At 51.5% G+C, this 14,664-nt stretch overlaps 1 protein-coding gene across 1 annotated transcript; it reads left to right on the top strand.

The window, feature by feature from the left end:
• The first annotated feature begins 5,089 nt into the window (after nt 1-5,089).
• CLEC4G (C-type lectin domain family 4 member G) lies at nt 5,090-8,313 on the top strand. Its single transcript, XM_031004219.3, has 9 exons — nt 5,090-5,215; nt 5,492-5,602; nt 5,944-5,997; nt 6,188-6,250; nt 6,417-6,521; nt 6,836-6,925; nt 7,109-7,257; nt 7,339-7,454; nt 7,768-8,313. The coding sequence occupies exons 1-9, from the start codon at nt 5,161-5,163 to the stop codon at nt 7,904-7,906; spliced, it is 882 nt and encodes a 293-aa protein (XP_030860079.1). The 5' UTR covers nt 5,090-5,160; the 3' UTR covers nt 7,907-8,313.
• Nucleotides 8,314-14,664: the final 6,351 nt, after the last annotated feature.

Here is a 14,664-nt window from a genome sequence, read left to right as displayed (position 1 = left end):
GTTCATTCTGAATTGCGTAGGGGAGAATCCTTCCCTGCGTTTCTCTAGATTCTGGTGGTTGCCGACAACCTTTGGCGTTCCTTGGCTTGTACACCCATTGCTGGAATCTCTGCTTCTGTTGTCATGATTTTCTCCCTTCCTACCTCTTCATATCATCTTCCCTCTGTGTCTCTCTTCTCTCATTTTGCTTTGTTTTGCTTTTAAGAGATAGGGGCTGGGTGAGGCAGCTCACGCCTATAATTCCAGCACGTTGGGAGGCAGAGGTAGGAGGATCTATTTGAGGCCAGGAGTTCGAGACCAGCCTGGGCAGCAAAGTGAGATCAAATCTTTACAAAAAAAAAAAAAAGAAGAAAAAGAAAAACTGGCTGGGTGCCGTGGCTCACATCTGTAATCCCAGCACTTTGGGAGGTCGAGGTGGGGGGATCACCTGAGATGAGGAATTCAAAACCAGCCTGGCCAACATGGTGAAACCCCATCTGTACTAAATTCAAAAAATCAGCCGGGAGTGGTGGCATGCGCCTGTAACCCCAGCTACTTGGGAGGCCGAGGCAGGAGAATTGCTTGAACTCAGGAAGCGGAGATTGCAGTGAGCCAAGATTGCACCATTGCACTCCAGCCTGGGCAACAAGAACAAAACTCTGTCAAAAAAAAAAAAAAAGAGAGAGAGAGAGAGAAGAAAGGAAGGAAGGAAGGAAGAAGAAAAAGAAAGAGAGAGAGAAAGAAGGAAAGAAGAGAGAAAGAAGAGAGAAAGAAGGGAAAGAAAGAAATAAAGAAAAAGAAAGGAAGGAAGGAAGAAAGAAAGAAATAAAGAAAAAGGAAGGAGGAAAGAAAGAAAGAAAGAAAAAGAAAGGAAGGAAGGAAGGAAAGAAAGAGTTGGGCATGGTGGTGCTCCCCTGCAGTTGCAGCTACCTGGAAGGCTCAGGCAAGAGGATCACTTGAGCTCTGGAGGTCAAGGCTGCAGTGAGCTGTGATTCTGCCACTGGGCAAACAGAGTGAGACCCTGTCTCAAAAAAAAAAAGAGGATCTTGCTCTGTTGCCCAGGCTGGAGTGTAGTGACATGAGATTGCCCTGCCTCAGCCTCCTGAGTAGCTGGGACTACAAACATGTGCCCCCACACCCGGCTAAATTTTTCTGTAGAGGTGGGGTCTTCTTGTGTTGTCCAGGTTGGTCTCCAACTCCTGGCCTCAAGCACTTCTCCAGCCTAGTGCTGGGATTACAGGTGTAAGCCACCACAGTTAGCCCCGGCATTGCTTTTGGGGGACACTGTTCAATCCACTACACCGTGGACATTTTGAATTTCTTCTGGATCTTACCAAAAATGGTTCTCATGTTTCACTATTAAGGAAGACATTTCTGTAAGATCCTGGAAATTGCCACTTCTCAAATTAAGGAAGCTTTATCCTGTTCTGTGTTTACTAAGCATTTATTTTTTGTGCTTATCTTCATTTTAAACGCAGAATGAATGTTGAATAGACATATCTCATAATTGTAATGTGGAGAGGACAAAAACAAGTTCCGGAAGGATATAGACCATGTGATGACATTTTAATAAAGCTCCCAGATGTGCAAAACAGCCCAATATATTCACCATTGAAAGATTTGTAATTAAAGCATTTTAAGATAGCATAAACACCAAGTTTGGGAGAGCAGTGGCCTTGGGGAGGGGAATAAGAGGAGGGTGGGGTACAAGAGACCTCCACTCTATTTGCTATGATTTGTTATGTGACGATGTTATGTTATTTGTTATGTGATGTTATTTGTTATGTTATCATGTTTGTTATACGATGTTATTTGCTACATTTTGTTATTTGTTACGTGATGATTTTTAAGAAGATCTGAAATATGTGAAGATATCAAAACTTGATAAAGCTGAGTGGAAGGCATAAGCGTTTTCATTTGTTTTCCTGTGTAACTCTTTGCATACTTTATAATAAAAAACAAAAGCAAAGCCAAAATTCAGAGCGACAACCAATACACCACACGCCCTTTGTAGTGGGCTGGCTTCCCTGGTTACAGCAACCCTCTCATCTCTGCAGAGAATGGAAACCAGAGTGGTTATGGCCTTGGGGCTGAATCCTGTCACTTTCACCTTCTTCCCACATTCGCCCAAACCTCTTGTCCCTGCTCTTCAGGTCCTTGTATGATGTGACCCCAGCTGACACCCTAGCCCCAGATGACTGCCCCTGAATTACTCTCAGCTTCTCCAACAAGTCCTGTTCCCTTACTCTCCCAATCTTTGCATGTGCTGATAACCATGTTGGGGCCATTCTTTAATGTATCCATCTCCTCTGGAATAATTCTGACTCCTTCCCCAGGCATCACCTCCTCCAGGAAGCCCTCCCAGCTCAGCCAGTGTCTCCAGTGGTCCTCACAGTCTCCTATACTTCCCAGACTCATCATATTGCCTTCAAATTGCCTGGTTACATGTTCCCTGCCCCCCCAAGAAACAGGCCTCCCTTCCCTGTCCTAGGCCAGGGGTAGAGAGTGGAGGTCTGCTGCCTCCTTCTAGGACCTCTCTTCCCCTCTCAGTTATCCCACAGCGAGGTCTGGGCACGGGACATGGATGGGCAGCCTTCTGGCTTCCTTGCTAAGCTGGACAGCTCCACCCTGGCTCGCCAAGGCACCTTCAGCCACAGGTGTATCCAGCTGAGCCCCACTTTCCTGCCCCCTTGCCTTTGCCTTGGCTGTGCCCTGTGCCTGGTGTGTCCTTCCTTTCTCTGTCCACAATACACATGTACTCAAAGCCACACGTCTCATGCTATCTCTTCCAGAAAACCTCTGATTTCCCAAATGAACTAATTCTATCTCCTCTGTAAGGGCTGATGAAACACTTCCATGTAAATCCTTTCCCCAGAACACATTCCGATGGTTGCCCTGGACAGAGATTGTGCAATTCTTGTGGGGTTTCATTTCCACTCCCTGAACCAGGAAGCCATCTACTCTCTGCTCAGTGACAGCCAATTGCTACTGCATTTATGGAAACTTTCATGAGGACTTAATTCTACACATCCCCCTCTCCCACCCCACCCCAAAATATTACTCCGGAAGAGTCAGTTGCCCATTGCTGGGTGTCTGACCCTATTCCCTGCCTCAACAAAACCAGGAGATGCTGGTATGAAGCCTGACACCCTGGTCTGAGTTTTGTGTACAAGGCTTGTCTTTTTAGATGTGTGTTTTTTTCTTCACCTTCCTTTCCCTTCCATCTTTCTTTTACAAAATCCTCTTGTTTTTTTAATTTCATTTTATTGTGAATGTCTCTCATTCCTGGAAGAAGAAAGGGGGAAATAGACAACAAGTACAATTTATTTATTTATTTATTGTTGAGACAGGGTCTCACTCTGTCACCCAGGCTGGAGTGCAGCGGGCACAATTACAGCTCCCTGCAGCCCCAAACTCCTGGGCTCAAGCAATCCTCCAGCCTCAGCCTCCTGGGTAGCTGGGACTACCGATACGCATCACCATGCCCAGGTAATTAAAATTTTTTTTTAATTTTGTAAAGATGGGGTCTTGCTACATTGCCCAGGCTGGTCTCCTGATCCCCCTGCCTTGGCTCCTCAAGGTGTTAAAATTGCAGAGCTGAGCCACCGTGCCTCGGCTCAAATAAAATTTTTAAATGAAAAAATGGATAAGGGTTTTTGAGAGGCTCAAGAAGATGGAGTGTGTTTACATATCTACAAGAGGGGCTGGAACATTCTATTAAGTGCTCAACATTTCACCTTGTCAGTGAAGCTGGCCCTGGCCACCCTAGCCACTGCCCACTGCCTAGTGCCCATCCCAGTCCTGCCAAGTACTTATCCTACTGGATTTTTTTCTTCCCTTAATGTTTTTTCATAGCATTTATGACTTTTGAATAGAGTATACTACGGTTCCCACCTTTTGCACTATGGACATTAGGAGTCAGATCATTCTTTGCTATGGGGGATGTCTTATGCATTGTAGGGCTTTGAGCAGCATCCCTGGCCTCTACCCACTAGATGCCTGGAGCACACACACACACACACACACACACACACACACACACACACATTCTGTGACAACCAAAAGTGTCTCCAGACATAGCCAAATGTCCCCTGGTGGGCGTAATTGCCCCCAGCTGAGAACTACTATGCTATACAACTTATGTTTTCAATTATGTTTATTACGTTGAGTATGGAGTCTGTCTCCCCACACTTCTAGAATATTAGCTCCAAGAAGAGAGGGATTTGCTTATTTTATTCTCTGATGTGGCCCCAGTTCCAAGATCAATGCCTGGCATATGGCAGGTGCTCAATGTTTGTTGAAAGAATGCATGAACACTGAGTGTTTTTGATATGCCTGAAATGGTGCTAGGTAGACATGTATAACCTCATTGTCCTTTTTTTTAATTTTTTCAATTTTTATTTTCATATATATATATATATATATTTTTTTTTAGAAATGAGGGTCTTGTTATATTGCCCAGGCTGGTCTGGTCTGGAACTCCTGGGCTCAGTGATCCTTCCGTGTCGGCCTCCCAAAGTGCTGGGATTACAGGTGTGAGCCAGCAAGACTGTCTTGTTTCTTTATCATAGCATCTTTGTGAGAGGCCCATCTCTATCTCCTTTACAGTGGGGAAAACTAAGGCTTCTAGAAGCTGCCTAGAACCCACACAGTGGTAGAGTCCTGCAGCTCCGCCGGCTACCTCCCTAACAAACCTGTTTGTTCCCTTCTAGTCCAGAGGGACTGGATCAAGGTCAGGTTCAAACCCAGCCTCTGCAGGCACCTGCAGGGGAGTTGAGAAGGGACCTGAACTGGCCTGGGGGGCTATGCCTGAGGGGGCTTTCTCAGGAGCCAGCAGGGGTTACAATTTGGTCGGGTTCAGTGTGTCCCTCGCGGGATAAAACCCAGCCCCAGGCCCATAAGAGATGGGGGCTAAGCTCCAAAGAGAAGCCTCCAGCACCAGCCTGGGGATGGAGCTGCAGTGGCCAGAACCAGGAGGCTGGAACCGCCCGGCCTCACTCCAGCCCACCCCAGCCCAGCCCAGCCCAGCCTTGAAAGGGCCCAATCCTGTGATTGGTCCATGGGTTCCCGTTGCCAGGAATTAAGGCCAAGGAAATGGGAAGGAAGGAAGGGAGTGCGTAGGTCCAGTGAGAACAGGGGTGAAATTTATATCTCTGCCCAGGACTGGGTGCCTGCATCGCCATGGACACCACCAGGTACAGCAAGTGGGGCGGCAGCTCCGAGGAGGTCCCCGGAGGTATGAGCAAGGAGACTGCCCCATCCCTGCCCCAGTGTCTGGGGTTTGATGGGGGAGGGGAGGGAAGAGTCGAGACAGGCCAGGGTTGTGGGTGCAGGAGAGACACCACAGGCCATAGAGCCAGTTGGACCAGGGTCCAATTCCAACTCTGCCGCTTAGAAGCTGTGTGACCATAGGCAAGTTACTTAACTTCTCTGAATCTCAGTTTCCTGGGAGGAACTCAGGCCTCCAGGCCTCAGTTCTGGGGGACCCAGCATGCCGTCCTTGTTATGCCAGGGCCCTGGGGACGCTGGGTGCACTGGAGCAGGAGACCCCTCTTCTTGGCCCTGGCTGTCCTGGTCGCCACAGTCCTTTGGGCTGTGATTCTGAGTATCCTATTGTCCAAGGGTGAGTGACTCTCGATGGGGAGATGTTGCATCCGGCCCCCCTGGGGACACAAAACCCCCGCTGCATGGCGCATCAGCTGCATCCTGGGGTCCTGTTCGCGTCTGAGTGTGAGCAGAGTGTGTGTACATCTTTGGGCCGTGTGCACTCACGCGTGTGCACATGGCGTGCACGTATGTGTGCGAGTCCCCGCGCATTTGTCTCCCATCGGCGTGTGTGCACATCGCGTGAGCTGTATGCCTGCCCGCCCGCTCCGTGGTCCCGAGTTGGGGGACCCTGCACCCCCCGGGCGAGGGGAGGATTCCCGAGTTCCCGGCCTCGCCTGCAGGAGCCTCTCTCCTCAGCCTCCACGGAGCGCGCGGCGCTGCTTGACGGCCACGACCTGCTGAGGACAAACGGTGCGTGCAGAGCTGGGCGCCTGGGCCCCCGGGGCGTGCGGGGCGGGAGCGTCTGAGACCCCGGAGATGGAGTCTCGAGTGCGTGGGGGCCCTATGGTCCCTGAGGCTGGCCCCGGGGTGGGGAAGGGGGTCCCCTGAGTCCTCCCAAGTGACCCGAGGGGCATGCATTTTGGGGCGGGGGTCGTTCCAGCCTCGAAGCAGACGGCGGCGCTGGGTGCCCTGAAGGAGGAGGTCGGAGACTGCCACAGCTGCTGTGAGGGGGCGCGGCCGAGGCTGTGGGCGCAGGGACGGGGTCTTGCGGCCGCGATGGGAGGGGGGCCGGGGGCGAGGCCTGCGGCGGGTGGGGCGTGGGGGGGGCTGGTCTCCGAAGTCCCGCCCCATCCTCGCCGCCCTCGCCCCTCTCACCCCGCGGCTCCCAGGCTCGGGGACGCAGGCGCAGCTGCAGACCACGCGCGCGGAGCTTGGGGAGGCGCAGGCGAAGCTGATGGAGCAGGAGAGCGCCCTGCGGGAACTGCGTGAGCGCGGTGAGGGCCCGACGCGACCCCAGCCCTGAGCCCTGGCCGCGTCCCCCGACCCCGACCCCGTCCTGAGTGCTGACCCCCGACCCCGATCATGCACCCCGTCCTGACCCTGACGCTGCACTCTGACCTTGACTGCTACTCCTAGCGCCAGCCACACCCGGACCCTGCCCAGTTGTAACCGCCCTTGACCCTGTGCCATCCTGGACGCTGGCACCGAGGGTACAATGACCACAGACAGGGGTCCTGACCTTTAGCTAGTCATGACCCTGGTCCTGGCCCTGACCCCAGCCATAATCCCCGCTCCCTTGACCCCGCAGTGACCCAGGGCTTGGCTGAAGCCGGCAGGGGCCGTGAGGACGTCCGCACTGAGCTGTTCCGGGCGCTGGAGGCCGTGAGGCTCCAGAACAGTGAGCGAGACGGGGGGTGGGGGGCGGGCTGTGAGGGCGTAAGTGGACCCTGTCCCTCCTGGACCTTGGCCTGGTTCTGTGTCTCCACCCCTGAGCCCGCGGGGCCGAACCCCTACCCACTGCATCCTCTCGGTGCGTTGCCCCTGGAAGCACGCGACCTCTCTGACCCTCGCCACCCCGCAGACTCCTGCGAGCCGTGCCCCACGTCGTGGCTGTCCTTCGAGGGCTCCTGCTACTTTTTCTCTGTGCCAAAGACGACGTGGGCGGCGGCGCAGGGTCACTGCGCAGATGCCAGCGCGCACCTGGTGATCGTTGGGGGCCTGGATGAGCAGGTGCGCAGGGGGAGGGGGCGTGGTCAGGTGGTGGGGCAGGCGGGGCGGACTCTGCAGGCTCAGATGTCCCCTCCTTTCTAGGGCTTCCTCACTCGGAACACGCGTGGCCGTGGTTACTGGCTGGGCCTGAGGGCTGTGCGCCACCTGGGCAAGGTTCAGGGCTACCAGTGGGTGGACGGAGTCTCTCTCAGCTTCAGGTGAGGGAAAGGCTCCTGGTGAGACCTGGGGAGGGAGACAGGTTAGGCTCTAGAGGACATGCTTTGGCTAGATCTCAGGGACCCCTCGGCTGGGGCTCCATGCTTAGGGATGGCAGGCTGGACCCCACGAACTGTCCTCAGGTTAAATTCTGGGCGTTCAAAAGTTATATACCAGGTGTATACTCAGGTTAGACAGCTGGGGTGTCTAGAGTAGACCCAAGCAATAAACAGGCTAGAGCCTGGAGAGGAAGGCGGGACCCCGAGTTCATCCTCCGTCTAGATTCCCAGCAACACCCCCACTCAACCGCTGTAGCCACTGGAACCAGGGAGAGCCCAATGACGCTTGGCGGCGCGAGAACTGTGTCATGATGCTGCACACGGGGCTGTGGAACGACGCACCGTGTGACAGCGAGAAGGACGGCTGGATCTGTGAGAAAAGGCGCAACTGCTGACCCCGCCCAGTGCCCCGGAGCCGCGCCCATTGCAGCACGTCGTATCCTGGGGGCTGCTCACCTCCCTGGCTCCTGGAGCTGATTGCCAAAGAGTTTTTTCTTCCTCATCCACCGCTGCTGAGTCTCAGAAACACTTGGCCCAACATAGCCCTGTCCATCCCAGTGCCTGGGCTCTGGGACCTCCATGCCGACCTCATCCCAACTCCACTCACGCAGACCCAACCTAACCTCCACTAGCTCCAAAATCCCTGCTCCTGCGTCCCCGTGATATGCCTCCACTTCTCTCCCTAACCAAGGTTAGGTGACTGAGGACTGGAGCTGTTTGGTTTTCTCGCATTTTCCACCAAACTGGAAGCTGTTTTTGCAGCCTGAGGAAGCATCAATAAATATTTGAGAAATGAATCCAGGATCCTGGCTCTGGCGAGATCTTCTATGCTTTATTCCGGATGTCCTAGTTTAATCCGTACGAGTGACCCCTGGACTCTCTCAGTGACCTCTTGGCCTTTGGTGGGTAGCTTGCCCTGGGCCAGGAGGGCTTGAAGGTAGGGGCAGTTTCCCACTCTACACCATTACTTCCTCAGTCCCTGGCACGGGGCTTGGCTCAGAGGGTGCTGGGGACACAGAAATGGGTCAGACGCAGTCCTTTCCCCTGGGACCGCTGCATTCTGGTCTAGCGGGGTACAGGAACAAAATGACCAGTAATGTAATGGATGAGTGTGTGGAGAGGACACCTGAAGCATTTGGAAGGGCCACCTTTGTCTTTGGGGAGAGGGACCATCCTGAGATATGCAGTCCTTGAGAAGACTGTCACGTCTTCGTGGAGATTATGGGCATCCTGAGACAAGCCCTTGAGGCAGGTGGGAGACAGGGTACCCTGATGGAATGAGCAGGTCCCTTCTGCTCAGTGCATCTAGGGTCTGTGACTATTGGATGGGTCAGTCAGGAAATACATTCCAGAGAAGGTGGATTTTCCAAGGGACAATGGAATTTTGAGTAGATGAAGCTGGGAAGGTAGGACTTTGGAGGCAGAAGGTCCAGGAAGAAAAAGGCTTGGAGAGTGGGTGTGGTGGTGCAAGCTCGTAGTCCCAGTTACTCAGGAGGCTGAGGTGGGAGAATTGCTTAGGCTGAGGAGTTTGAGACGGCAGTGAGCTATGATCATGCCTGTTGATATAGTCACTGTTCTCCATTCTGGGCAATGCAGTGACACCATGTCTCAAAAAAAAAAAAAAAAAAAAAAAAAAAAAAAAAAAACAAGGGAATACTAGGAGGTTGGAAGGTATACAGATTGCTGAATTCACACAGTGGTATATGTTACATAGAACCTGGGTTTCTCAACCAGGGACTTTTGATCTGAATTCACCCTACAGTCCCAGTTTCTTGCTTCCATCTCGGAAAGTTAGGGGCTCTCCAAGAATTTCCCATGGAGACAGGTTCAACAGGGGAGTGACAGGTTGGCAGCTTTTAGTTCTGTGCAGAACGGAGTCTAGAACTACAGGCTGCTGGGAGCCCCCAGGCTGCTGGACTGTATAACAGCATCAGCTGAGCAGGAAGTAGAAGGAACACCATCACATTCCCTGGCCAGGTGGAAATCTTCCACTGCTGTAACCTGTCAACCCCCCTATCCTCTGATCCTTCTAAACCTGCAGTCTGGAGCAGGCACTGGGCAAGTCCAGGAGCCTATTGACTTGCCTACTGGACTGAGGGCCAGGCTGCTGGGCTTCCAGACACAGTTGGCTTGGAGGAGTGTTTGAGTTTCCCACCACTACTGTAATGGATTTTGCTGGGCAAAAACCAAGGTCTAAGGATGTATTAATCCTTTCTCATGCTGCTAATAAAGACATACCTGACACTGGGTAAGTTATAAAAGGAAGAGGTTTAATGGACTCGCAGTTCCACATGGCTGGGGAGGCCTCACAATCATGGCAGAAAGGAAAGGAAGAGCAAAGGCATGTCTTACACGGCGGCAGGCAAGATAACTTGTGCAGGGGAACTCTCATTTATAAAACCATCAGATCTTGAGGCTGGGCATGGTGGCTCACACTTGTAATCCCAGCACTTTGGGAGGCCAAGGCGGATGGATTACAAGGTCAGGAGTTCGAGACCAGCCTGGCCAAGAGACCAGCCTGGCCAATATGGTGAAACCCCATCTCTACTAAAAATACAAAAATTAGCCGGGTGTGGTGGCAGGCGCCTGTAATCCCAGCTACTCGGGGGGCCGAGGCAGGAGAACTGCTTGAGCCCAGGAGGCAGAGGTTGCAGTGAGCCGAAGGTCATGCCATTGCACTCTAGCCTGGGTGACAGAGCAAGAGTTCATCTCAAAAAAAAAAAATTAAAAAATTAAAAAATAAAACCATCAGATCTTGAGAGACTCATACACCACCACAAGAACAGTATGGGGAAAACTGCCCCCATGATTCAATTATCTCCACCTGGCCCCACCCTTGATCCACGGGGATTATTACAATTCAAGGTGAGATTTGGGGAGGCAGACACAGCCAAACCATATCAAAGAGAAAATGTTTCTTTACCTCTTCTTTAGCTTTTCTAGAGCTGTTGTCCTCATCCTTCTTGACTGCTGGACCCTTCTTCCATCTTCAAAGGCAGTAGGGTAGCATCTAGCTTCAGCCATGACAATTACTTCTTCTGTATCAAATCTCTCTATGAATGCCCCCACAATCACCTTTTTTTGAGACAGGGTCTTGCTCTGTCACCCAGGCTGGAGTGCAATGGCACGATCATAGTTCACTGCAGCCTCAACCTCCTGGGCTCAAGAAATCCTCCTGCCTCAGCCTCCCAAGTAGCTGGGACTACAGGCATGCGCCACCACACCCAGCTATTTGTTAGTTTTTTTGTAGAGATGGGGTGTCACTATGCTGCCCAGGCTGGTCTTGCCTCCTTCTTATATGAACAGTTGGGATTGCATTTAGGGCCTGACCTGATAGTACAGGATGATCTCCTGTGGTTCCTTTTTTTTTTTTTTTTTTTTTTTAATTTTCTTTTTGAGGCAGGATCTCGCTTTGTCACCTGGGCTGGAGTGCAGTAGCATGAACATGGCTCATGGCAGCCTTGACTTCCCAGATTCAAGTTCAAGCAATCCTCCAGGCTCAAACAATCCTCCTGCCTCAACCTCCTGAGTAGCTGGGACTACAGGCATGTGCCACCATGCCTGGCTAATTTTTTTTTATTTTTTGTAGAGAAGCGGTCTCATTATGCTGCCCAGGCTGGTCTCGAACTCCTGAGCTCAAGTGATTCGCCTACCTTGGCCTCCCAAAGCACTGGGATTACAGGCATGAGCCACCGCTCCTGGCCTCCTGTAATTCTAAATGCAGTTCTGCCACTATTCACCCAGATAGTGCAGACTCCACCCACAGGTTAAGGGCACACAGTCCCCATCAAGACTGCTCTCATTTCAGATACCAGCTACAAGTTTGGGGATCCCCAGCCACCCACATTTCTGATCAACTGCCTGCAAATTCTCATGACCCCTTCAGGTTCCATAATTCACTAGAATGACTCCCAGAACTTAGGAAAATGCTATACTTACGATTTCAGTTTGTTTTTTGTTTTGTTTTGTTTTGTTTTGTTTCTGTTTGTTTGTTTTTTGAGACAGTGTCTTGCTCTTTCGCCCAGGCTGGAGTGCAGCGGTGCGACCTCAGCTTACTGCAACCTCTGCCTCCCGGGTTCAAGCAATTCTCCTGCCTCAGCCTCCCAAGTAGCTGGGACTACAGGCGCCCGCCACCACCAAGCCTGGCTAATTTTTATATTTTTAGTAGAGATGGGGTTTCACCATGTTAGCCAGGATAGTCTCACTCTCTTGACCTGGTGATCCACCCGCCTTGGCCTCCCAAAGTGCTGGGATTACAGGCATGAGCCACTGGGCCTGGCCCTGATTTCAGTTTTCTTAACAAGATACAAATCAGGACCTGCCAAATGAGGAGATACATAGGGTGAGGTCTGGGAAGGTCCCAAACACAGAGCTCCTGTGTCCTTCCCCATAACGTCAGCACACATCACTCTCTCTATGCCTTCCCCACTCCAAGAGTGATGGGTTCACCAGCCAGGAAGCTCCAGAGCTCGGTGTCCTGAGTTTTTATTGGGGTTTCAGTATGTAGGCAGGATTGATCCAATTACTCCTTCAGTGTTTCAGTTTTGTTTGTTTGTTTTTTTGAGACCCGGTCTTGCCCTGTTGCCCAGGCTGGAGTGCAGTGGCATAATCATAGCTCACTGCAGCCTCAACCTTCTGGGCTCAAGGGATCCTCCCACCTCTCAGCCTCTTGAGTAGCTGGAACTACAGGCACATGTCACCACCCTGTCCAGCTAATGTTTGTATTTTTCGTAGAGACGGGGTTTCACCATATTGTCCAGGTTGGTCTCAGGCTCCTGAGCTCAAGTGATCCTCCTGCCTTGGCCTCCCAAAGTGCTGGGATTACAGGCATGAGCCACCTCACAAGGCCTCGGGAGTTTTTAGTGGGGTCTCATTACACAGGAAGGATTGACTGAATCGTTGGCCTTGTGATTGAACTTTATCTCCAGTCCCCCTTTCGGTCAAGTGGCTGCAAATTCCAACCCTCATGGTTGATGTATCTGGCATGACCAGCCCCCATCCTAAGCCACTCCCTCATATAAACCCAAGTGTGGTCCAGGGCCCTGATGAATAACAAAGATTCACAGCACCTGGAAAATTCCAAGGGCTTAGACACTTCCTAGCAGGAACCAGGGACAAATTCTTTACCACACGAGCTCTTCCCATCTTGAAATCCATCATCACGTCTGCAAAGTGTCTTTTGCCATATAAAGTGATGTTCACAGGATCCAGGGATGAGGACATGGTATATTGCAGGTCATCACAAATCTGTGTTAGCCAGGGTTCTCCAGAAGGACTGAACTGATAGGATATGTGTGTGTGTGTGTGTGTGTGTGTGTGTGTGTGTGTGAGATATAGTTAGGATATTTGTCCCCACCCAAATCTCATGTTGAAATGTATCCCCAGTGTTGGAGGTGGGGGCTGGTGGGAAGTGTTTTGCATCATAGGGGCAGATTCTTCGTGAATGGCTTGGACCATCCCCTTGGTGATAAGTGAGCTCTCACTCAAAGTTCACATAAAATCTGGTTGTTCAAAAGTGTGTGATACCTCCCCTGCCACACTGTCTCTTGCTCCTGCTTTCGCCATGTGAGATACCTGCTTCCCCTTTGTCTTCTGCCATGATTGGAAGCTTCCCGAGGCCCCTCCAGAAGCAGATACCTCTGCTATGCTTCCTGTACAGCCTGTAGAACCATGAGCCAATTAAACCTCTTTTCTTCTAAATTACCCAGTCTCAGGTATCTCTTTATAGCAATGCAAGAATGGCCTAACACAGCCGGGTGCAGTGGCTCACGCCTGTAATCCCAGCACTTTGGGAGTCTGTGGCGGGCAGATCACTTGAGGTCAGGAGTTCGAGACCAGCCTGGCCAATATGTTGAAACCCCATTTCTACTAAAAATACAAAAATTAGCCAGGTGTGGTGGCGGGTGCCTGTAATCCCAGCTGCTTGGGAGGCTGAGGCAGGAGAATCACTTGAACCTGGGAGGTGGAGGTTGCAGTGAGCCGAGATCGCACCACTGCACTCCAGCCTGGGTGACAGAATGAGACAGCATCTTGAGGAAAAAAAAAAAAGAACAGCCTAACACAATATTAAAGGGAGTTTATTTGGGAGAATTAGCTCACACAATTATAAGGCGAAGTCCCATAGTAGGCTGTCTGCAAGCCCGGGAAAGACAGAAAGTGGTAGTGTGGCTCAGTCCAAGTCCAAAAGCCTCAAAAATCATGGAGGGAGACAGTGCCACCTTCAGTCTGCAGCCAAAGGCCCGAGAACACCTGGGAGGTCACTGGTGCAAGTGCCAGAGTTCAAAGGCCAAAGAACCTAGAGCCTGATGTCCAAGGGTAGGAGGAGAGGAAACCAAGTGATTGGCACAGCAGAGGAAGAGAGAGGAAGCTGACTCAGCGAGCAAGCCAGCTTCTCCCGCCTTCTTCCACCTGCTTTGTTCTAGCCACGCTGGCGGCCGATGGGATGGTGCCCACTCACATTGAGGATGGGTCTTCCTCTCCCAGCCCACAGACTCAAATATCAACCTCCTCTGATAACATCCTCACAGACACACCCAGAAACAATGCTTCACCAGCCATCCAGGCATCTCCCTCCATCCGGTCAAGTTGACACCGGGTGTTAACCATCACAGCATCACACCACAGGGCAGAGCCATCTGAGATAGACTCCCAGGTGGGACAGCAGTGAGATACTTACCTAGAGGTCTAACTACTTGATGAGCCAGGTTAAGTGATGGTCTGGATGATACAGACAGATTGTAATCAAACATACTGACAATGAGGTGGTGACTCCGGATCGAATGAAGAACAACAGAGACAGAACGACAGACGGACTTCATGGCTGGGTATGGAGGCTCACACCTGTAATCCCGGCACTTTGGGAGGCTGTGGTGGGTGGATCACCTGAGGTCAGGAGTTTGAGACTAGCCTGGCTAACATGGCAAAACCCCATCTCTATTAAAAACACAAAAAAATTAGCCAGGCATGGTTGTGGGTGCCTGTAATCCCAGCTACTCAGGAGGCTGAGGCAGGAGAATCGCTTGATCCTGGAAGGTGGAGGTTGCAGTGAGCTGAGATCACGCCACTACACTCCAGTCTGGGTAACAGAGTGAAACTCCATCTAAAAAAAAAAATTTTTTTTTTAAAAGAACAACAGATGGACTTCAAGTCTGAC

Source organism: Gorilla gorilla, chromosome 20, assembly GCF_029281585.2.
Source record: "Gorilla gorilla gorilla isolate KB3781 chromosome 20, NHGRI_mGorGor1-v2.1_pri, whole genome shotgun sequence".
Taxonomy (NCBI): Eukaryota; Metazoa; Chordata; class Mammalia; order Primates; family Hominidae; genus Gorilla; species Gorilla gorilla.
This window is presented reverse-complemented; position numbering and strand designations above follow the sequence as displayed.

What these genes read in the sequence shown, in the direction of transcription:
- CLEC4G (XM_031004219.3), top strand. Translation starts at nt 5,161, where the DNA reads ATGGACACCACCAGGTACAGCAAGTGGGGCGGCAGCTCCGAGGAGGTC. An exon ending in GAGTATCCTATTGTCCAAGG is followed by an intron (nt 5,603 to 5,943) that starts GTGAGTGACTCT and finishes CTCTCTCCTCAG; the next exon opens with CCTCCACGGAGCGCGCGGCG. An exon ending in CGGAGACTGCCACAGCTGCT is followed by an intron (nt 6,251 to 6,416) that starts GTGAGGGGGCGC and finishes CGCGGCTCCCAG; the next exon opens with GCTCGGGGACGCAGGCGCAG.